This window comes from Sparus aurata, chromosome 22, assembly GCF_900880675.1.
Source record: "Sparus aurata chromosome 22, fSpaAur1.1, whole genome shotgun sequence".
NCBI classification, from domain to species: domain Eukaryota; kingdom Metazoa; phylum Chordata; class Actinopteri; order Spariformes; family Sparidae; genus Sparus; species Sparus aurata.
In genome coordinates, this window is record NC_044208.1 from 18,615,837 (window position 1) to 18,639,364 (window position 23,528).

Sequence of the window (23,528 nt, forward strand, 5' to 3'; positions counted from 1 at the left end):
TTTTAACTTAATTTATCTCCACTTAGAGATTATGAGGTCAAAACAAAAGAGATAAACAGCAGCTAAGATAAACTGACAGTCTCTGCAACAGGAACACGACTAAGTAATTAAGTAAGCCCAAGTTTATAAATGGTCTGCATTTAACTACAATATCGCCCTGCAACAATATCAAACTTTCTGTTCAGACCTTCAGAGAAGAGATCGCCCCGTTACGTCAGGATGTAAGAACCGTCAACGAGCTTTCCGCAGAGTTGATGCCGCTGGACATCCAGCTGTCCTCCACCGCCTCAAGACAACTGGACCAGCTCAACGTGAGGTGGAAACTACTCCAGGTACTTTGAATCCTCACTGAATCATTTGCAGATGCTGGAGCACACACACACACACACACACACACACACACACACACACACACACACACACACACACTCAATCATGCACATGTGCACACACACTCTTTTTTTCTTTCTTTCTTTCTTTCTTTCTTTCTTTCTTTCTTCAAGGTTCTCTGCCACTTTTCTCCCCACAGTGTTTTGTCCACACTCGCCTCAACAAATTCTGTTTTTCAATAAATCTTGATCCTCAGTCTTCCTCTTCCCTCCTCCTCCTGCCTGCTTGTGTGTTTTCATCTCTTCCGTCTCCCTCAGTGTCTCCTCTCACCGTATACATGCATGTTGATTTCATTTTGTGTCGGCTAAACTCACAGGGGACTGAGAGTTGTCCCTCTACCTGCGTACCAGTTTGATTTGAGCGCAGCAGCGTTCTCACTGCAACACTTTGTCACTAAACATCAATGGACACTGTTTTCACAGAACAGCAGTCACATTCCTGGCTCTTTCTCTCTCAATGTGCTTGAATGTCTCTGTCTGATCTACCAGAGGGATACGCTGAGTGTTTCTTAGAGCTGAGCAAATGTCGTGGAGAAGTGTGGGACTTCTTTAAAACTTGGCATTTCAGCTGGACAGGCCGGGGGTTTACAGGACATAGCGGTGCATGCTTCGGCGAGCTCTGCGATTTTCTCAGCCCCTGCTTTGAGTGCATGTTAACAAAATAAGAAGTTGTCAAAATGTGGGCTAACTTTATTTCGAAAGCTTTGAAAATAAGACAAACAAGACTGAATAATACATGACACAATATGAGCGTATTTTATGTCATGCCTGAATTGTTTTTAACAATGACAGAAAATCCGAAAGCCTCCGTCTTTTGACAGATAAGAACATTGAGGATGATCTACTGTACCGTTACGTAATTCACATGCAACACTGTCTATCAACAGCTATAGTAGACCCCCTTAGTCCAGTTGGTGGCAGGTGCGTACATGCATCTGCTTTCTGAACTCACATGCCTGAGCTCATTGTCTAGCTGGCTTTAGCCATCGTGTCAGCAGGCTGTATTGCTGCACAGCCTAGCTATTGCAAAATGTCGTTGCAGCTTAGTGTCAGAAGTTTCTATGAAAGATGTGATGTGGTAAACAAGTGAAAAAAAGAGGGATTGAAGTAGGGAGGTAGGGCTGATATGACATTTCAGCATTGCAATGTGGCCAAGCACACTAGGCACAATGTTAATAAGGCAAATTCACTCAGCTCTTTAACATTTTAGATGTGCTCTTTGTGTTTTCAGGGCATTCAAGCAAGTTTGCGTCACTTAATGGATATTTAGAAATTTCGGCTGTAACCATGGTGACTTCCACTGCTACAGTACTGTTGCATCACCTCCATACACTAGCCTCTATTCCATACTTTTTTTTTTATATCCATATGACAGACAACCAACATATTGCATTGTCAGTCCTTTTTCTGTTATCACACAGCCCTAGGTGGAGGATCAAGTACAAGCAGCTGCAGCTAATTTTACAAGGCAAGCAAGTGGCAGCAAGGAGGTCAAGAGGGATTAAGGGGTTTAGAGGGAGCAGGAGAACAAAGAGATAGTCTTACACAACCTCTAATCATCAGATCAGTTGATTTGATTTATGTCAGGCCTGAAGTCATAGAGAATATGCTACTGTATTAAACCTGACCACCTTGTTCCGGCTCATCAGCCTAGTGACGAGACAAATGTGAGCAGAAGAGAATGCACATCAGGCACCCAGCAGAGAAAACATTCTCCTTATGAAGCAAGCTCAAATGTCTCATTTCTTTATTCTTTAACACTGTGTTTTCATGAGATCTTCATACAGTTAACATTAGCTTTGCTATACTGCTATACTATACCATCTCCTCTATATCTACATGTTTTGATCATGCCCGAGATAGGTGGTGAAAAATGTGAAATCAAAGTGCTTTTCTCCTTAATGACTGACTTCTTTGAGGCTTTGAGATCTTTGACGTGGCTGGCTGATTATGTCCCAAGTTCCCAGTGGTAGGAGGACTGAATACAGGTCAGACCGCCCAGCTGCGATGGCTTCAAAGACTCTGTCATGGAAACTTGTGTTTCTGCAGACGCCATTTGAAGTTTTTCTTGTATACAGCCGCACGGCATCGTCGGCGTAGATAAATGAGTTGCGCGTGTGGGCAGAAAAAAGCAGGGAAGGGTGTTATGTGTTGAGGGAAAAGAGAAACTCAAAAAGGGATGAGGGAACTCATCCCTTTTTTTAAGTGTGACACTGCCGCAGAGAGACACTGGGTAGCTCGGCTAATTTGTAGCCCTGTGATATTTCCCATGTACTGTACAGATACCCACTAATAGTCTTCCTGCCTGGAGAATGACCATAACTCACACACTGAATCAGAGCAGGGCAGAGTTTCATGGACGGCTCACTTCGTCTCCCTGCTGTCCGCTCCTTTGTGTCTTTCAGCCTGCAGGAAGGCGACAGCTTCACTAATAAGCCAGGTCTGACTGTGTAGTTTGATGATTTGGTTTTCAAATGCAGACAGCTCCCATCTTCTTCTCTGTGGGACAGAGGCCATGATAGCCATTAATCGCCAGATAGAAACTGAGCTATTGCCCTCTTCTGCGCCCATTTCCAGGATCCCTGTGTGGACAGCTGTTATCTGGCTGCCATAACGCCTGAGGAGTGTGTGTGTGTGTCTGTCTGTCTCTCAGTTTTACAGAGTGCCAATATTGACCTGCTAGTGAGCCTGATGAAGCCAAGCAACCACACAGTCACGCCAGTCACAGGTGCACTGCCTGAGAGGTCAATACACAGATTTCACAGGGGCGGAGGAGTGAATGTGTGTGTGATTGATAATTCAAAGAGTGCAAAGTTTAACAGTTGGTCTGGCATTATTTATAAGTGAGCTTTCCAAAGGTAATTTGAAATGCAGCTTCATGGTGGTTCTGAATCTTGTCCTGGTGTTGATCATGTTCAATAAATGATGTTTACATGCAGCGTGAGACGCAAAGCGTTTCTGATATTATTCAGGCTTCTGATCTGTCATGCCAACATGTTTTTCTCACTCTGCGTATCTCACTCTGCGGTTTTGGCGCAGCTTGAGTCATCTCAGCAGTAGAGGGATGAACAAATGCGTTTGGTTTCTTTCTGCTGTATTTTCCATCGTGTTGGATTTGGTTTCTCCATCTGATCACAAGTAAGGAAACAAAAAATTGACGTCACCCTCCTGCCGTAGGTGAACGATACCTCGAGACAGTTTGTCTACTGTCAGATTTTGCCGTTCCATTTGTACCATGTAGCTATATTTTTTTTCAAACTTAACTACTGTATATGACAATATATGCAGCATGTGTCATCGTCATATCACTCTTCAGTCTTGCACATGGCAGACAGCAATAAGGTTCAGGTGTTTTCATGCCACAGTATCCTGTGAGAGTACTCTAACTTGCATATTTGGATTTCTCAAGTTAAGTTTGGGCTATACGATGTCTAAACAATTCTTTCTATATTGACGAACTGCTATATAGTGGTAAATATATACATATATGACCCTTAAACTCATTCAAGATATAATACAGTGTATATTTAAGCCACTTCCACTTCTAACTTAAGTACACACAAATTGAAATCATTCCAACCATGACGCCACCTCCAGCCACTGTAAAGTTCTGTTTTCGCTCGGTGCCTGAGTTCAGGCCCACAGCTGACTGAGTCCTTCTCCCTCCTCTCTGTGTGTCATCATCGTGCAGGTGGCGGTGGAAGACAGGCTGAAGCTGCTCCAGGAAGCCCATCGAGACTTCGGCCCCTCCTCCCAACACTTCCTCTCCAGTGAGTACAGAGCCAATTACCTCTTGTAGGAATTAGAAAATGTTGAGGGGGGACTTGTTTCCACTCAGTTACAGTGTTTCACATTCCCAAATTTTTTTCACTTCCCATCTTCTAATCTCCAGCCTTCACGAGCCACGAGTGCTCAGCCGATGTTTGGTTGCACGTTCACGGTCGCTCACACACACGCACACACACACTCGCACACTCAGTTTGCAGACGAGGCACTTTACTCTTGAATAATGCAAGGCTTAATTACAGCTCTCCACCGACTCCATCCTCTTGCACCCTCTTTGGAGTGGTCATTAGCAGAGAGAGAGGGAACAGAGAGAGCTAAACACAAAGCTAGAGGGAAAAGACAAATGCGCGAGTGTGAACATTAAACAAAGCAGCGGGTCTCTCGTTCCCCTTGTCTCTCTTTCCCTCTGTCCTCATTTTCTATAATCATACAGCCATTAGTGTTCTTTCTGCTACACCTGGTTTGCTTTGCGGGCTGTCACGCACGGACAAAATGGACGGCGTGTGATTCCGAGCAGGTGGTAAACTCAGCCGTGTCACCAATAGACATGAATTTACCAAGTAAGCCTAGCTGAGAGCCCTGCAATTGCACCAGACAAAACACCACTCTGTCTCCTCTTTCATCTCCCCGCCGCTATGACACTATCTACTCCATCACACGTTCGCTCTCATTACACTAGTAGCTTAATATTCCCTCAGGGATCAATAAAGTCACGCGTCCTTATCTCGCCCTATCCATCTCATATATCTCCCAATCTCGCTTAATCTCTTTTCTCTTACTGTCTTTTCATCTCTCTATCTGAGCGTAGGGCTGTGTCAAGGAGGAGGGAATGTGGGCGGGCGATAAATCAAGCAACATTTCTGCTCCGGAGAGCTCCTCAAGTCTCACATTTGTCTGTTTTTTAATGTTGTATCAGCTTGGTATTTTCAAGATCGCTCTTGTCTGGATTTATAGTCCCTCCTTTCGTAATCCGCAGAGATTAACATACACTGGGGAACGCGTCGCACCTTCTCCCAACAGTTTTTTTTTTCTTGTTTTCATGCCCTATTATCTCCCTCCTCTGTCTATCTGCTGAGAAAACAATACCCAATTGCCTTTTTTCCCTCTCAATTTCATGCACAGTGAGATTCTTCCTTACATGACCAGACTGTGTTATAATGGAAGTGTTAGATGTGAGAAATTATTTCAAGCCAAGCCCCCAAACTCTAAATGGATTACTATACTCTCTGATAAAATTGCACAATGTTGATTAAGATTGCGTTTCGATTTTGACTGCTCTCATTTTTCTTTATCCTTGCCTCTCTCTCTCTCTCGTCTCTCTCTCTCTCTCTCTCTCTCTCGGTGCAGCTTCTGTGCAGCTCCCCTGGCAACGTGCGGTTTCTCAGAATAAGGTTCCATATTACATCAAGTAAGTGGCGAGAAATTGCCTCGATAGCCATCTTTGTGTCTGTATAAATGTGTGTGCATTTGTGTGCGTTTGTGTGTGTCCCTGGTTATTGTACACTGGCAGGCATTCATGACAGAGCAGTAAGGAAGACCGTGTGTAAAAATGTTGTTGCATCAAAAATAACCCTGTTTTTTTCATTTTTTTTGGTATGTGTCCCCCATCTCCTTTATTAGCGATTTGTGACTTATTAATCCAAAGCCACGGCACAAGTCGTTGAGTTGTTTATGAGAGCACTTGAAAGGAAGAGTTATTATCCTCTCTCCGGCTGTTTTAATTTGACTAATTTCAAGAGGCCTGAAGCGGTCAAACTACACAGTCTTTTTCAAAATAAGCAAAGGTCAGAGAAAAGTTGGAAAAATGAACAAAGAGTGAACATTACGTTTTTGGTAGTCTGTGATGAAACTTTATTTTTCAATATTTCATTTAACAACATGGACGTGACATGACAATCAGACTTATGACACACAAAACTATCACATCCGAGCAACAGTATCGTCTCCTGCAGTTTTAATAGTCGTTAGTTGGAAAAGAATAATCATGCCAATAATGAAAGGAAGACATTGTAGCAGGGATAGCAATGATAATAACGATAACTAAAAACTAGGGATGATATTGCGATGGGATCACACCAGCTGCGACGCCCATCAACATGATGACTTTCAGAGCCACAATTGCTCAGTGGTCACTACTACATTATGAAATAAGTACTCAGTACGGTTGCGAAGCATTCCCAGTCAGATATTTTCACAGACACAGTCAGAGGGACAGACACAGAGACCAAAAGACGGAGAGACGGACAGACAAGGTGAACACAATACCAGCTACACTAGAGTGGACAAAAACGACTGAACCTTGGTTACAGTGATCTGAATCTTAAAACACTTATGTGGTTCGAATTTGACCTGTGGCCCTTTGCTGCAACTCAACCTTCCCTCTCTCTCACCCCATGTCATGTCACTCTATATTGTTTTTTCCAATAAAGCTATGAAAAAGGCCAAAAATGCCCAAAACAAATTTGTGCCAAAGGTGTAAAGTTGGCGCCTGTAGCCTCTGCTCTACATTCTATCCCACTACTTTCTTCACTCGAACGGCACCCACTATTGAACTCACCCTTCATTTTGAGGTCTACTGCTCAACTATAAGGTTTCATGACTGTAACTTGCAAGGGATACTGTCATGGCTGGTGATAAAAGCTGATAAAAATAAAAACAAAGAGAATGAGCAATCACGTTGATTACAGGAAGAGAGAAGGAAAAATGTATTAGAAATTCAATAAATTGTTTGGTCAAAAAAAGTGGGGTGTTTATCCAAAGGTTTGATTATCAGGTTTAAAAGTAAAGAGGCCAACGGCAGAACGGAAGTTATCCCAGCAGCACAAATAGTTATTTCATTTTTACTCTTTCGATTCCTTTATCTCTATCCTCGGGTCGAAAAACCACCATACTAGAACTGAGATCCAGTCTACTGTGGGGTAGTAATTGGTGAAAGTTTGTAAAATTCTGCAAAAGACTTTCTTCTTGAATATGTCTCATGAGTCATTCAGGTCTCGCAGGTTAATGCAGTCAGACCAAGCTGTAATATACCCTCCAGTCTAACCGTTGTGATGTTTGACGACTTGAACGGATATCTGTGCACGAAAAATGGATGGTTATGCAGATTTCCAGGTGCTATCTTGTCCTCAGCGAAAAAACCAAAGTGAGCGGTATGGTGCAGATGGACTTGATATGATGTTTTTGATATCAGGCTATGGCTGGCTGTGAAATAGCTCATTATCTCAAAACATTTTTCTGCAGGGAATGTAATGCCTCTCATCCTCCTCACATTAAAGCTCTGACCTCTAGTGACCTCTCACATACATCTCCCACGAACAGTCAGGGAGCCACGGTTCCATGTACAGTCTGTACACGTACATCGTTTATTTTACTCCCAATTAGAAGCTTCTTCCTGCTGATTTGCTCCTCCGTGTATATTAAAATTCAAGCTGTTTCACCTGCGCATTTCTCATTCAGCTCAACATTAGCACTTCCTTTTGAATAGATAATACCTAACTGAGTCCCAGGACAGCTTCCCACATTGTTCTAATCGTGACTGTAACAACTTTAGCTTCGTCTTGCTACCCATTCTAATTTCAGGCCAAACAACAGGTTTTTTGATTTAAACAGGCAGAGAGGAGATCTCTGCTGGTAGCAAACAGGACAGCTTTCTCTGCTGTCGGGTAAAGTGTCATTTCTGTAAGTTTGAAGAACCTCATTATCCAGAAATCATGTCAAAGTATGGCAGTGAACTGCTGACTAACCAAACATGAATTCAGCCTTATTTTTTGGCTGATGGTTAGAAAAAAATCCTCGGGTAGCAGTTTCAGCTATCATTTGTCAGTCATGCTTTTCTTCGGGTCTGTCTCTCGTTTGTGCTGGGGCATTGTTACAGCCTGACTTTGTGATTTAGGATGATAAAATGGGTGTAATTTGTTATGGCTGCACCCTTAAATTGCCTTGTGCCCCAAGCTGAAATGCCACCGCCTTGGTTAGCCATTTTTTAGATATTCCCCTTGTGCCATTGTCCACAGAACAACCGGCAGTAAAAGCTTCAGATACAGAGATTTACAGGTGTAGTCTTGTCTCAGTGATGGGTTAAACCCCAAAAAGTTTGGATGCAACATAAAAACCGGCGAGTTAAAACGGTTGATTCACTTTATTGAATCATATTGAAAATTTAATTTAGAAGGAGGACAAGATAAATCTTTTTCAGACAGATGATAAAGACACAGAGCGATGGGGAAAAATAGGATTTAGACAATGAGAGAGGGGAGGGGAGGGGAGGGGGACACCTGCGCCGTGTTTAGGGCCTGCAGCCTGGCACTAGAGGGAGATCAGAGATGAAAGCCAGACACAGGCAAAAGACTCTGAGGACAGGCTTATAACTTCAGAGTCAACAATAGCCTGTGATCACAGATGTTCCCAGCCAATGAACCTGCATCCGCCCTCTTGCACAAACAAATCGCATGGGCACATGGGCATTTGCACAAAAAAAGTGACGCACACACTTGCGCATTTTGGACAAACAGATAGAGATGCACATCCCAAACACTGGCAAGTAAATGCTTCCAAACGCCCAAAGATGCATCTGAACTCCAACTGGAACCGAGCTCAAACCAACATGCAAAGAACCATTCTGAGGACATTACCATATGTTCCGTCGATGCCTCTAGGTTGGCTCGAGCAGCGTTTTCATTCTCCATGGCTGCCTTCGCATGAACCCTAAATTGTCCTTTTCAGAAACAGGAAACAAACAATCAATCCCCCTTCAGCTTTATCCTCAGCCATGCTTGGTCACATTAAACTTTTTTACATTTAAAGATTAGTGCCATCACTGGGTAGCTTGTTACATTGCAGCATTACATACTGAGAGACGTTTCAGCTGGAAGATGTGTTCGAGCTGCAATCGCTTCCTTCATACTTTGTCTAAATAAAGCTGCTATAAGCGTTATTTTCCAAAATAACTGTTAAGTAGCTCTTAAATAACTAAATGCTAGACAGGGGTATTAAGCACAGCTTACACTAGCCTCTGTGAAAACAACAAAACATGGGCTTGGATAGCTTAAGGTGCAGCATGCAAAAAAACTGTCAAAAAGGAACCTGAACACTGATCCTACGTGTTTGGCTTTTCTTTCATTTTTAAATGAAGAAGGCCTTGTATACACTGCCCTCTCCGATCCTCACACACAAATATACATTCAGGGCACACTCGTACATAAACACTTAATCTGTTGCTTGAAAACCAAACTCTGAATCCATCTCCAGGACTAATCACAGGTTGCCTTCAGTGCCGTGACATCCTGGGGACACTGTCGTCAGCCTTTGACACATTCATTTCCCCGAACCCCTCCTCTTCTCCTCTTCTCCTCTTCTCCTCTTCCATCTCCTCTTGCCACTTTTCCCCAAGCTGTGAAAGGGCCCCTGATTAAAACCTCGCCTTGTCCACCCCCTGTGGTGACGAGTTCAAACGACATATTGGGGGGGAAAATCAAATGTCTTCACACAAGTTCTGCGTCTGCTGCCTCATGCTGGCAACCTCATATGGCGTCTCATTTCACCCATTCTGGCACTTCTGGGGTGGGCTCATATGTCTTGTAGGCTGTCTGAGAGGAAATACAGCACGACTGCGTCTCTGCAAAGATTAGAGAAAAGGCTCCTCGACATTCCAAGGCTTTTCTGGATGTACTGTCTGTCTGTGTCTTTGTCAGGAAACATTTTGCGGTGTTGGTTGTCCCTAACAGAGCAGACAGGCTTTATATGCATGAGTGGATTTAATGCATCCACTTCCAAAGACTTCCAAGTCGTCGAAGTTCTCGGAAGAATCCAAAGCTGTCTCAAGTTGTTTTCCAAAGCAGAATACTGACAACTTCGGGAGTCAGAGGGTTAATGTAAGATCGAAGAAGAGGCAGAGGAGGCGAGGTGAAAGCTAGAGAGGGACAGAAGATGTCAGACGGTGAATGCAGGCACTTATCACCTGTCAGAGACACTTCTTGATAAGTCTGTCAGGTTGCCGTCTCTGGAAAAAAAAAACATCTCCCTGAAATCTTTTTCTTGCCTGCCCAGATATTTGACTAATTCTGTCTTTTTTAAGGACACATACACAAGTTATCATTCATCTTTGCACTCATGATTATTCAGGACGCTCCCTCAGTGTGTGACAGTGACAAACTCCCAGCAGCAAAGTGTCTGCTGGTCTGCAGCCAACGGTCTGATGGGATACATCCAGCCCTAGCCCTATTGTCCATCCTTGACCATGGGGCAGGTGGGCGTATCCCAGAGGAAATCTGTTATTGACGCCCTCTGATCTCTACTGTCTTTCTGTAGGAAAGACAGAAAGACAGAGATAGATGGTGGTAGCGGTAAATTGTGTTTCTGGATAATTATGGAGCATAGGAGCAAGAGTGATTTTGCATGACCACTTTAACCTCCTGTTGGAATACATCAAAGAAAATTGCTATTATTTTTGATAAGCCTAATTGTTATCCTGGTAGTCTCCGCTCAACACTCACCGAAAAGAAATCTCACAAAAACATCTTGTAGAAGGTTATTTTTCAACCTCACAGTACCCTGGTGGCAACATAAATTCCATCCTCCCTCTGCCTGCTGCATCATCCGCTTGCCTGACCCCATTTGATTTGTTGTTGCTTACTCTGAGCTGCCATTTAATGATGTTTTTGAAGGAAAAATGCCACATGCGTTGCACAAGATCCAAGAGGCTTCATGCCCAAACTCTCTCGTGCACAGATAGCCCAAGAAAAGCAGAAATAAGCTCACGGTCAGACATCTTGTCAGATACAGCATGGATGCAACTGTGGTTTCATGTCTGTGCCTGAAATTAATGGATTTGTTTGTTTTTTTTTGTTTTTTTTAATTTATTTTAATGTATTTATTTTTTAACAATTTTCAATTCAATGTTTCATTTAGAGCAGCTCTTCTCATTGTGTGTTTTGTCTGATAAACAGTCCAAAACACTAAAATCATTTGATTTACAGTTATGTTAAACAGAGAAAAGCAGCTAATCGTTACATTTAAAAAGCTGGAGGCAGAATGCAAATATGACTTAAACCTAGAAGTAACAAGTCACCTCACTTCTTTGTGCACCACATGTCCCTTGTTTCGTTTGTGGTGTGAAAGAAAAACAGATCATAAGCGGTCTGTGTTAGCAATGAAGATAGTTATTATATAGTCTGAAAATATTTAATATATAGGGGTGGGCAATCTGACCATTTTAGATTCTAATCGATCTTGAAGGTGTCCATGATCTGCTTTTGAGCCAAATCCTGCCAATCCTGGTCTTAAATGTCCTCTTAATTGTTTGCAGAGCCGACCCACGTGAACAAACTATTAGAGGAATGTAGACTACTAGACTGAGTTTGTGTAGCCATGTCACACAGTTGTTACCATGGTAACAGCTTGCCTGTTTACCCTGATTGCAGATCCGAATGGTATAGAATAGACGACCATGAAAGGGAAATGTTCCGTGCACATAGATAAAACAAAATACACACATAGCATTTCAAAATTGTGAAAAAGGATAAAAGTTTTGATTGTGGATTGTGAATAGTGAATGCGTTTAAATAGATTGTGATCCTATCTGTTGGCCAGATCGCCTACCCCTAATAAATATATGTTATTAATCCATGTGACTTCCAAGATTCTTGCTCCTGCATGTAAAAAAAAAAACAAAACAGGATAAACACAAACCAACACTCACACTGGGCTGAGGTTCACTGAAGTTTCTTACTTCTGTATCCATCTCTAAGAATCTTTCAAATATCTGCCAAAAAATCTTTAATATTCTCTGATGCCTCCCCTCTCGCCTATGAATGTTTCTGGCTGAGTTATCTAAACTGTAGCAGCTTCGTCATAAATGCGTTGCCAGTTTGCTTCTTTCTTTTCTTTTTTTCTCCTCCTACAGGACAACAAGAAAGATTGCTTAGGCATTACAAAGGGAATGTGTTGAAGGGAAGACGTTGAGGACAGTTAAACCTGACAACTCAGTCGTCCCCATTATGGCATTCATGAGCTGTGGATATAAGCACAAGCTTCCTAATCTTTGTGTTGATGGAAATGCTGCCTGGCTTTTGTGTGTGTATGTGTGTGTGAGCGTGAGTGTGCATAGATACAAAACTGACATTTTTCGTGTGAGTTGATTGTGTCCCATCGTTGTACTAGGTCCGTCTTGTATCCGCTGTACTCTTCCACATTTCAATGACAAAAAAATGTTTTATGACAATAACCACTGGAGAATTGTGGCCTTGATAGCCCGTATTCTTCCTCCCACTTGTCTGTTTGTGAACAGCAAATATCAGCAAATCCCCTGACTTGCATTAATTTAAACCCTTTTGTCAATTCAAGAATCTCTTTGTAGTCTGTCTAAATAAAACACGAGACCGTCCTCAGCACAGGGAGGTCCGGGCATTAGCATTGCCTGTGCAGGTGTGAGAGGGGTCGCTGGTCTGCACAGCTCTTGAATAGCGATGAACATCCGCGTACGAGGAGGGCTCCTGTCGTCCACTCCGCCACCTCGCTTCACTGTCAGCAGTGCTCGACTTTACCTCCTGCCGCCTGACAGCAGAGAGCGAGCCATCGCACAAAACCACAAGGGAGTCTCTGCATTCAGAGACTTTTATTTAAAAAAAGCTGCCTTCCAGAAATCTTCTCAAACTTTCCAGACAGATCTGAGTGCGGCTTGTGAGAGTCAGGTGCCGCTGTGATGCACACAGGCACATCAGCCGCATCAGGACCAGCGCAGCTCCAATAGATGCAGCGATTGGCAGACGCAGCTTGAGAAAAAGTCGGAGTCTTTGCTGTCCTGTGTGTGAAGCATACCACGTTTGATCAGTTTCCACACAGGTCTTATTTTATTTATTTCTGTAGTGTAGATTTTTTCAGTTTTGTGTGTGTGTGTGTGTGTGTATGTGTGTATTTGTGAGGTTTCTGTCTGAAGCAAGAAAACAGGGAGTTGAGACTTGGTCCCCTTATATTTATGTTCCATGGTGTTGTGAAAGGCAGATACTGTGGTGATGACAGGGATTCACTGTGTGTGTGTGTGTGTGTGTGTGTGTGTGTGTGTGTGTGTGTGTGTGTGTGTGTGTGTGTGTGTGTGTGTGTGTGTGTGTGTGTGTGTGTGTGTGTGTGTCCTGTTTCAATCAGAGGTGCTGTGTGTGATTCATGATTTGTGGAGGAATCTGTAGCCTCTGTCCCCAATTCGCACAGGATAACAGTTTATAAAGCTATAAAATGTTTGCACAAGTCAAATGATGATGATAACAGTGATGTTAGCTTCTAGGCAAAAGTGTGTGTTCATTTTTTACCAGGTTCTTATGTGTACCTGCTATTTTGTTTGTAGCTTTCAAAGCACTATTGCCTGTCATTGTGGGGTTTTTTCTTTCTTTCTTTTGTTATGAGCCTTGAGAGTGTTTTTTAGCATTTGTTTGTGTGTGATTTGATGTAAGTGGCCTCTGTTCTGTTTGTAAGTTGTTGTTTTTATGTGTGTCTCTCAGTCTTAATGGTTCTGCTCTGTTGTTATGTTTTTCAGTCACCATTCACAGACCACCTGCTGGGACCATCCAAAGATGACAGAGCTCTACCAGTCACTAGGTTAGAAACACACACGCACGCACGCACGCACGCACTCACGCACGCACGCACAATCACACTGTCTTTGTACTGTCTAGCAATTTACATAACATCCTGGTCATAACATGGTGATGCCTTTAAAATAAACAGTTAATAATTAATATCATGAATTTACCTAGTAAAAACAAGGTCAATATGACTATGCTATTAATTAATAGTTTCGCTGTGTTGCTGTCTTTAAATCTGTTTCCCTATCATCTTTTGGGCCCCTTACTACCCTGTTAGATTAATTTCTTTCCAATATTACCCAGACATACCCACTGTTATTACAAGGCTAATACTTGGTTATTATTTTGGCATTATCGTGTAACTTAATACCACTTTATTATCAGACTAATGACCCACTATTACCATGTTTTTTACAGAGATGTAATGTAAAGCGCGACCTTACAGAAAGCATTTTCTTTCTGGTATCATTAACTGGCATTAAGGCCATGCTGATAGCTCAGTTTTATTTGCCGAAGTTTTAAGATACTGTAATTGTGATTTCTTCCTCCACCCCATAACAATGGAGGTGAGCAATATTTCTGTCCAGAAACCATGTTTCTGTCTCTGTTTTTTGTTTTAGAGCATTTCTGTCTAAAAGTTTCATGAAAACTTTTCACAGTATGTTCTGTGTGTCACTCTGAGTAATGGGTGCTGCTCATTCTGAACAGAGATTTTGCTGTAGAACGTTTGTGTGACTCTGCTAGGAACAATAATAAAACCTGTATGAGGAAGGAGGCAAGCATTTCAGAGATAGATTTTTAAGAACTTGGGTGAATAAACTGAAAACATGGCCAGATATCGCTGAAGGTAAGTCGTAAAACAATGATTTACGGTAATTTAGTTGAAGTCAGACTTCAGAAGGACAATTTGCAAGATATGGCCAGATTTTAGTTAAAAACATTCAAAAAATTTACAAACGTCCTCAACACAGTGTGAAGACACAAAAGTGTAACTAGTTTATCTCACAAAACAGTCTTTGATTGTCTTTCCACAAGAACTTATTGTTTGGTCAAAATAAATCCTCAATCCACTGAGTAAGATGTGAAAACACTCTGGCTGTTTTCACCCGCTGCCCATGTCCGACTCTTTCACGCTCCTCTCTTGTTTCACAGCTCTCTCATCCCCACCTGCTGCGTGTTGTCGTCCCCACAGTCGTAGCCTTATCCGAGCTGCTGTAAATCACCTCTGTACTGTGTGACCCATCTCCAAACTGACCTTCGTCGGTCGTGAAGCTGCATTGAGTCCCAGTTCAATGTTCAGCAATGTTCAATCTCAGGCTGCCACACCGTATTGAGCGGGGCCCCATTGCCTATAGTGACTCCCCCTGTGATCCAGGCTACCAGGCCAGACAAAATGTGGGCCACTTGCTCCACGGCTAACTGAGCCACGAGATAATCAGCTAATGGTAGCTAGCTACAGTCAAGAAATAGCTATCAAAGAGCAGCCGGTGTTGGTTTTAGTGGTTATGTGTTTTTGGAGCTGCCTTCGAATCCTGGCCATATTTGACAAATTGCACCTTTTATCAATTCAATAAAGCATGTTTTATGGCTGTGCACTCGTCTTTTATAGTGCATGGGGCCACTTACAAACAGATAATAAATGGTGCAAGAGTCACATTTTTCATTGCAGGTACATCTGCAAATACTACAGGTTTCATGCACACTCATGCATTGGTCACAAGTATGGCCTTTTTTTCTTAAAGTTAACATGACAATCATATGTTGCAACTTGCATTTTCTTTTTTCTTTTCTTTTTTTAATGTTTGATGAAACTGGCCCGCGATCTTTTTGAAAGCCTATTACTTCTGTCTTGTTGAGTCACTCTTTACATTTAACTTTGAAATTGTGCCCTAAACTTTCCACTCCCTCTCCTGCTCCTTGTTAATATCCATATGCAGTCTCCGTCCCTGTGGGGGGCCAGTATGACTGTATTTTTATTATTTTTTTAATGAGCAGTCGGATAAGTAATAAGCTGTGAAACTTTGGGAGCATTTGCTGTAGGCCGCCAGCTCAACAAATAGCAGCGACCTCCACCGAGACAGAACTCACTAACCTAATTACACTGTCCACATTAGCCACCCCTCCCCTCAATCATCTCTGTAGACGATAACTAACACAAAAGCCGACTTTCATTGAAGACAAGGGTCCTGCTAATGTTGCCCGGTGGGCAGATTTCTGTTGCACTTTGTTTTCTGATTTTCTGCCTCCGTTTTCTGTTTGTCTGTCTACCTTTCATCTCTTCCGTCTCTATCCCTGCCTGTAGCGGACCTGAACAATGTGAGATTCTCAGCATACCGAACAGCCATGAAGATCCGCAGACTACAGAAAGCACTTTGCTGTGAGTAACACACACACACTTCACATCATACACACCTTAATACCTACATTCCTGGTCTGCTTCTTTGAAGTTGGGGTGCAGTGAGGAGATGCAGTAATAATTTGAAGCTTTGCCTGACGCTGTGGCAGACCAGCGCGGGAGCCAGGATATTTTGGCTTTCAAATTACACACCTTGTCAAGTATATGTGTGGCAGGTGGATGGTTTTGTCCAGGCACATTCACAGCTGGTGCTTATGTTGAGCCTGTTGAGCAAAGCAACATTTGGTGTGCACAGGTGGGATTTTTTTTTTTTCAACATTTTTTCTCAACACTGCTGGTTGCTTGTTTGAAATGCAGGCTTTGATAAAGGCGGCTATCACCCACAGTCTCAGGTGGCTATCATCAACCCCATCTCCACACGCTGCAGGTGCATGCGTGCAGCCTCCGCCTTCATGGTGTTAAAACCAGCGTGGCGGCAAGCGACTCAGGCTCGGCACAGTGCAGTAGTACTGGTGACAAATGTTAACTGTTATCCAGCTGTTGACATTATTATAGCGGCACACGCTGCGAGACCACGCCGCTCATTTACATCCTGCTGTTCATAGGAGGTTCGCTCCGTGTGCATGCATGAAACAAACGCCTCGTGTGCATGTGTGTGTGCAGCTGAGGCCTGCGCACCTGAATACTCGTGGGTATCAAAGTGTGTTATTGTGTTTGTTGGTTGTTAATGAGTTTGAATGATTCAGGCGTTTTAGTTTGCTATCTCATATTGGCTCTCTGATCGCATGCGTGTGTTTGTGACGGGAATGCATTAGTCTGAGTGATTTCGACTTGGGGCACTGCAATTCAATTTCATCCATTAGATTAGAACAGTCACAGCGCAGAACACACACATGCATGCAAGCACACACACACACACACACACGAACACACACACACACACACACACACACACACACACACACACGTGCACACACACAGAAGGAGAAGGATCAGTAGTTATTAGTTATTAGCCTGGATTCATGTGAAATCTGTGCTTCGAGACCTGTGTGTTCCTGTATGAATGTTTGTAAATGTGTGTGTATGTGTGTCCCAACACACATGACAGGGATACTATAAAATGGCTAATTGGGTTAAGTCTGCGCCAGGGGGCTGGAGGAGCACAAATGAGCTTGCATGGCATCCCACTAATGTGCTTCAGCCTCTCAGCTTTATATCTGACTGTGCGCATAGTGAGAAAGCTCTGGAGAAGTAAAATTTTGCCGTCTGGCAGCATGGATGCCCTGCTGCGCCCGCTCCACATGGATACACCCCAGTAATTAGCGCTGTCTGGGGAGCAGGGGGCAACTTAAGGCAAGGAAGCTGCGGAGGGGATGTCGAAGAGTGAACGACAGGGCAAATGAGGAGACTTGAAGTGAAACTCTCGCCAAAATGCAACCTAGGCTCTTTTTGTGAATGTACCCGAGTCAAACGTTCGTGTAAAAGCACGAAAGCGCCACTTTTAAGATTGACCGTATTTTGGTTTTTGGGTAAAAATCATTTTCAATGGGAGTGCTATGGGCACTTTTACAATAGCATCAAAAACGCTATTTTTAAAACACTAAGAAGGCTCGACACAACATGAAACTTGGCTCGTAACATTGAGAACATTGTTTGTGTACAGAGTTTACTAGAAAGAAGGTTTTTGAACAACTCATGTTACCAGTTGTTTCTTCCACTTTCCGCCATCCTGCGAGATGAGAAGTGTCTATCCGCGAGTGTGACGTAACATGGAGGAGAGGAAAGGGGGAAAGCTCCTAAAGCTTAGTTCCATATAAATGGATGCATAATTTGTTTTGTCGTTAGCGAAAAAAAAAATTGACCTTGAAGTTGAAAAAGGAGCCTCATATGGAGTCCATTCATTCGCATTCGGAAATCAACACCTCGCGACTGGCAACATGCTGGCAACCAGAAAAAACAACTGGTAACGTGAGTTGTTAAAAAAACGTTCTTTTTAGTAAACTCTATGTGTACACAAACGATGTTCTCAATGCTCGAGTACATGTGTAGAGACCCTGGTGATACTATGAGCAAAGTTTCATGTTGTGTCGAGCTTAGTGTTTTAAAAATAGCAATTTTGATGCTATCGTGTCAACTTAAGACACTATATTAATTATCGGTTAATCGTTTCAGTCATATTTCAAGCAAAAATGTCAAACATTTGCTGGTTCCAGCTCCTTACATATAAGGATTGTCTGCTTTTCTTTGTCGTTCATGATAATAAATAAAGAATATGTGAGTTTTGGACTGTTGGTTGGACTGAGGAAGCACTTTGAAGAAATCACTTTGCGCTCTGGGAAAATGTGATGAGCATTTCAATTGGCAGGTAAATTGATAATAAATAATAACAGTTGGTCGTAGCCCTAACTGTAACAGCCTCGATTCTGATCGACCACCTGTAGCAGACAACACGCTGTTTATTTGTTTCACCACCTTGCAGCGTCTACGTGTTCTGAGCAGAGACAGGATTAACTACCTCTCATGACCTCTTCAGTGGACTTTGAATAAAACAATAATTAAAAGTCCCATAATCATGTGTGCTTGCACTTAATAGGTCTGTAAATTCATGTATGAATATGGCATCCTAATTGCATGCTGGGTACTAATTCTATCCATGTGTTGTCTTAGAAGTACATTCACTGCAAGAAAAAAAACAATCGTCTTCAAGGAATAGTTCCACAATTTTTGTAAATAAGCTCATTACCTTTGGACAGAGCCAGGCTAGCTGTTTCCCTTCTAAGCTGGCTGGCTTCTAGGTTCTGTCTCATATTAAATAGACAGCCATGACGGTGGTGTTTGTCTTACCATCTAACGATCAGTAAGAAAATTAGTAGACTCTGTGAAGCTGATTCACGAACACCCTAAATGTTTTCTGGTATGAGCAACTGCACAGTGATGCACGAGTAACTGTGCGTAACATTGTGGGAGAATGGTGTCACTCAACAGCAAACAAAAAAATTGACTGTATTGAGTGTGCATACTTTTCAGCCGTGCACAGACTACATACTGAAAACTGAGAAAAAAATGATTCTTGCGAACATTTTCTGAAGCTGATTTTCGGACCAGTGAAATGTGAGATCATTTCTTTACCGCCTAACATCTGCTAAAAGTGTATTTTATCTACATTTCGGTTACTTTGTTTCGCCTCTGTGTGTTTGCTCAGCTGATATTGATAGCTCATAAGAGGGAACTACAGTATCAAAGACAATACAAGTATAATTGAAATATTGATGTAAATACAGTATTCCTTTTTCTGCTTTGCCATTGAAGACAGAGCCAGTAAATTAGATTAGAGGGAACTAGATGTCTCTCGGTGTGACCCTTTTACATTTTTTGCTCGTTTGTCTTTTTGCTGTTCACATTCCCGTCTCATATTAATATTTCAACACAATGATCCATCTGTTCTCTCTCTGTTCTCCCGGCAGACCCTCGCACTTAGTTGTTTTGAACTATTTTGGACAAAATATCAGTCAAGTCTGCAGTTTTGAAGTTCCTCCATGAATAGTCTGTGCCATTTTAGATTCCTTGTCCTCTAATGATTTGCTGGCATTTTTAGAAAAATCCGAGTCAGTGCTGAAAGCACATTTAACAAGTCTGAAAGGTTACTTATTTGTCTGACTTGCTCCTCTTCTACTTTTCATCCCTTGTCACCCCTTATGTGATTTCTCTGTAAACTTTTCTCTTTCCTACTCACTGTCCTTATTAACTTTCCCCTGCTGTCCTCCCTTTTCACTTCTTTCTCCCAATCCTCCTTGTTTCCGTCTCCTCATTGTTTCTCTCCCACTCTGTCCTCTATTTTCTTCTCATCCTGCCAACTTCCCCCCTCTGTCTCTCCCCGCCTCCTCACTTCTCATTTGCAGTGGACCTGCTGGACCTCAGCGTGGCCCAGAACACCTTCGAGCAGCACAAGCTCACCAACAACAATCAGCTAATGACCGTTCCCGACGTCATCAACTGCCTGACGTCCATCTACGACGGCCTGGAGCAGGAGCACAAGGACCTGGTCAACGTGCCGCTCTGCGTTGACATGTGTCTCAACTGGCTGCTCAATGTTTACGACACGTATGTATGCCATCTGTTTTGTGGAGGATTATGTATTCAGCTTCTTTGTTTTCTGGATTTGTCACAGAATCCTTATGTTTGCGTCTTCATGTGCCAAAACTGTCTTCAATCAGATTGGATGAAAGTGGCAGAACTGATGCATCTCATCACTTCACTCTTGCATATTTAATCCATCTTCATTGGTGTCGTCTGCGCATGATGATTATGTTGTACATATTTACACACTTGTATGCTTTCACTGTCAACAGCCTATATGCACCAGTTGGCATGCAAATGGCTGTTGCATGCTGCCTTTGCTTGACACCAGACATGTTCAAATACACTCTGCACCGGCCCTAAACATGTTCGCATTCTGTAAACCAACATGGTTACTGGTCTAAACATTGTTTGTGGTTACACAGAAAATGCATTACCATAACCAGCTATTTCCTGCAGTGAAAGAAGCTGCAGCACATACTAAAGCGCGCGCACACACACACACACACACACACACACACACACACACACATACAGTTGAAGATTCTTCTCTTTCCAAGCACATAATGATTTTCTGTCACTGCTGCTGCATATTATTCAGATCTGAACCAAAGTAAACACACAAACATTCTGTTTATACACAAACATACACCCACAATAAATATAACTGACTCACTGCCACTGTCTGATGTGTGTGTGTGTGTGTGTGTGTGTGTGTGGTCCTCGCAGGGGTCGCAGTGGAAAGATCCGCGTCCTGTCCATGAAGATCGGTTTGCTCTCACTCTGCAAGGGACACCTGGAGGAGAAATACAAATGTGAGTGCCAGCGAGCAGTTGAAAAAGCTTCTAACGCACACTTACACACCAACCCTCTTGCCACCATTGTACAGGCCAGTCTGCAAGAGTCCGTGCCATACTGCCCCAGCATGGCTGTAATCCCAGCCGTATTAATCAAACCCACAGAAAGAAAGGAAGAGAGAGACAGAGGAGCTGGAGAACGGGTCGTCTAATTGGATAAGAGACCTCCTCTGCGTTTCCCCTGTTCTTTATTTAATTTTCTTTTCTGATTTATTTTTGAGGATTAGGGAGCGTGAATATAGGCCTGCTGCACTGGGAGGAGACTGTCATTTTGGCTTCCTGCTCTTTGTTTCTGCCACTTTATCTCTCTCTGTCTATCTTCCTCCACTGTCACCGCTCACACCATTGTTCATCCATCCAGCAGTGTCACTTTGTCTTCCCTCCTATCTTACTTACTCTTGCTTCCCTTCCGCTCCCCCATCCTCCTTCCCCTCTTCCTCTTTCTCTTCCCTTTTTTCTTGCCATGGTGTCCCTGAGCCTATTCGTTCCACTGGCAGTTTCTATTAGCCTGAGAAGGGTATCAAGCACGCCTGATTGCGTCCTTCCTCCTTTACTCTTTTAGAGTCTCATTGGCTGTCTGTCCCATGCATATAGCTACACACACACACATACACACACACGCACACACTCACCTAACCAGGCATGCTGCCATTTGACACTCTTTATGTGACACTTGCGTACGTCAAATGTAATCTTGTAGCAGAAAGTGGGAGGACGTGGGCGTCAACCAGTCAGATGACACATGAGGTGTGTTTTGGAATGGGGTCACAACACGCATCATTACTGGTGTTTTGCATGTACCGCACCACACACGTAACAGGCGCTGGCGTCGGGGCCAGGCCTCACACAGAGATCAAAGTCAGCTGCAAGTGGAGCAGAAAGACCTGTCATGCCCTTCGTTTCGCCCTCCCCTCTTTCTCCGCATTACCCTCTCTGCTGTCTTTGCTCAGTTTGTGCGTGAGCTCTGGAGATGTCTCATAGCTTCACCTAGAACATAACGCTGTCAATGTGTTAACTGGGCGAGCATGCTTGTCACCGGGCATGTGTCCATGCCCACTACAGCTCTGTCAATCTCTGGCTGGAGAGTTGGAGGCAGGGAGAGAGAGATTAGAGAAGTGAGATTCAAAAATGAATCCCTTTCCCTGATTTCTTCCTCGTTCTCCCGACCACATCCCACACATACACGCACTAACACTTTCCCTCCTACTCCTGGTTTGCCGTCGCACCTTCTCCCTCTGCCTCTATTTATACATGAATCCTTTTTTTTTAAATGTCACCTACATGCTTTGACTTTTTCTCTCCCTCTCTCCACCTCATCTCTCTACCACCTCCACCCCATTCTCCCCCCACTCAGACCTCTTCAGCCAGGTAGCGTCGGCAGGTGACACGTGTGACCAGAGGCAGCTCGGTCTGCTGCTCCACGAGGCCATCCAGATCCCGAAGCAGCTCGGGGAGGTGGCTGCCTTCGGGGGCTCCAACATCGAGCCCAGTGTTCGCAGCTGCTTCCAGCACGTATGTTCACATATAGAAGCATGTAGAAATGGACTTACAGCTTATACACACATCAAAAATAAACTGTATAAGCACATAAGCTAGGGATTGAGTAATCACATAATGTTCTTAATACCAAATGGATTACAGGCAAAGGGAAGCAATCTCTTTGGAATGCTATTTTGGCCCTGTGTTAGCACTAGATGTATTAAAAAATGATGCATGCTTGGCAACACAGATCAAAATCCTTGTGTTCTCATCATAATAAAGTCATACTTAATAACCTATTAGCAGGAAAAATCACTTAATGTGGGATATGATGATGAAGTCACATTCAAAAATGAGATTGATGAGAGAAAGACAAGTCTCGCACTGCATGGACAAGGTGCATTTAAGTACAGTTAACTCTAAAATATTCTGCAAATGTTTTGATAATTGATTGGTCATGTAAAGTTTTTAGAGTTGTTTAAAAAGTATTTCTTCTAGCCTCACAAATATGAATTGTTGCTGGGTTTCTTAGTTCCCTGTGAGAGTGCACTGATGAGTCTGTTGGTCAGACAAATCTCGCCATTTGAAGATGGCGCTGAGAAATTGTGACAGATATTTGATTAATTGTAAGTTTCTTATAGTTATGACTTGCAAACATGAGGACAAAACAAGGCGGAAACAATTCAACTCAAAATGGCCTACGGATTTCTGTTTTCCATATTATCTCATCATTCTTGTTTTGAAGAAAAATGGCATGTCAACATTTTCTGGGCATTGTCAGGTGTTTTGACTGTTGGTGGTGGTAGACCGTCTCCTGGCACAGAGTTTGTGGGCATTTTTCCAAGACTCTCAGCCTCTTGAACATCTGCTGGTTCTCCATCACTGCAGAGCGGCTTTCTCTTGTGAGATGTAGATCTCTTAATAGGTTAGGTATACAATCTGCTGCATGCACTATATGTATTATATATTTGACAAAAGTTCAAGGTGATTTGTTGTTATTATAGAACTCAGT

General features: G+C 43.0%; 1 protein-coding gene across 10 annotated transcripts in view; it reads left to right on the forward strand.

Annotated features, from left to right (window-relative positions):
* utrn (utrophin) overlaps positions 1-23,528 on the forward strand; it is a 193,325-nt gene that overhangs the window by 130,405 nt on the left and 39,392 nt on the right. For all 10 annotated transcript variants that reach the window (XR_003982296.1, XM_030404293.1, XM_030404286.1 and 7 more), the window contains 8 exons: positions 186-332; positions 4,081-4,159; positions 5,523-5,583; positions 13,699-13,760; positions 16,050-16,124; positions 20,003-20,204; positions 20,910-20,995; positions 22,392-22,549. Coding sequence is in view for 9 of the 10 variants with exons in the window: in XM_030404293.1 (XP_030260153.1) it covers positions 186-332; positions 4,081-4,159; positions 5,523-5,583; positions 13,699-13,760; positions 16,050-16,124; positions 20,003-20,204; positions 20,910-20,995; positions 22,392-22,549 (870 nt within the window). In the remaining variant the exon portion in view is untranslated. The remainder of the gene's footprint in view (positions 1-185; positions 333-4,080; positions 4,160-5,522; positions 5,584-13,698; positions 13,761-16,049; positions 16,125-20,002; positions 20,205-20,909; positions 20,996-22,391; positions 22,550-23,528) is intronic.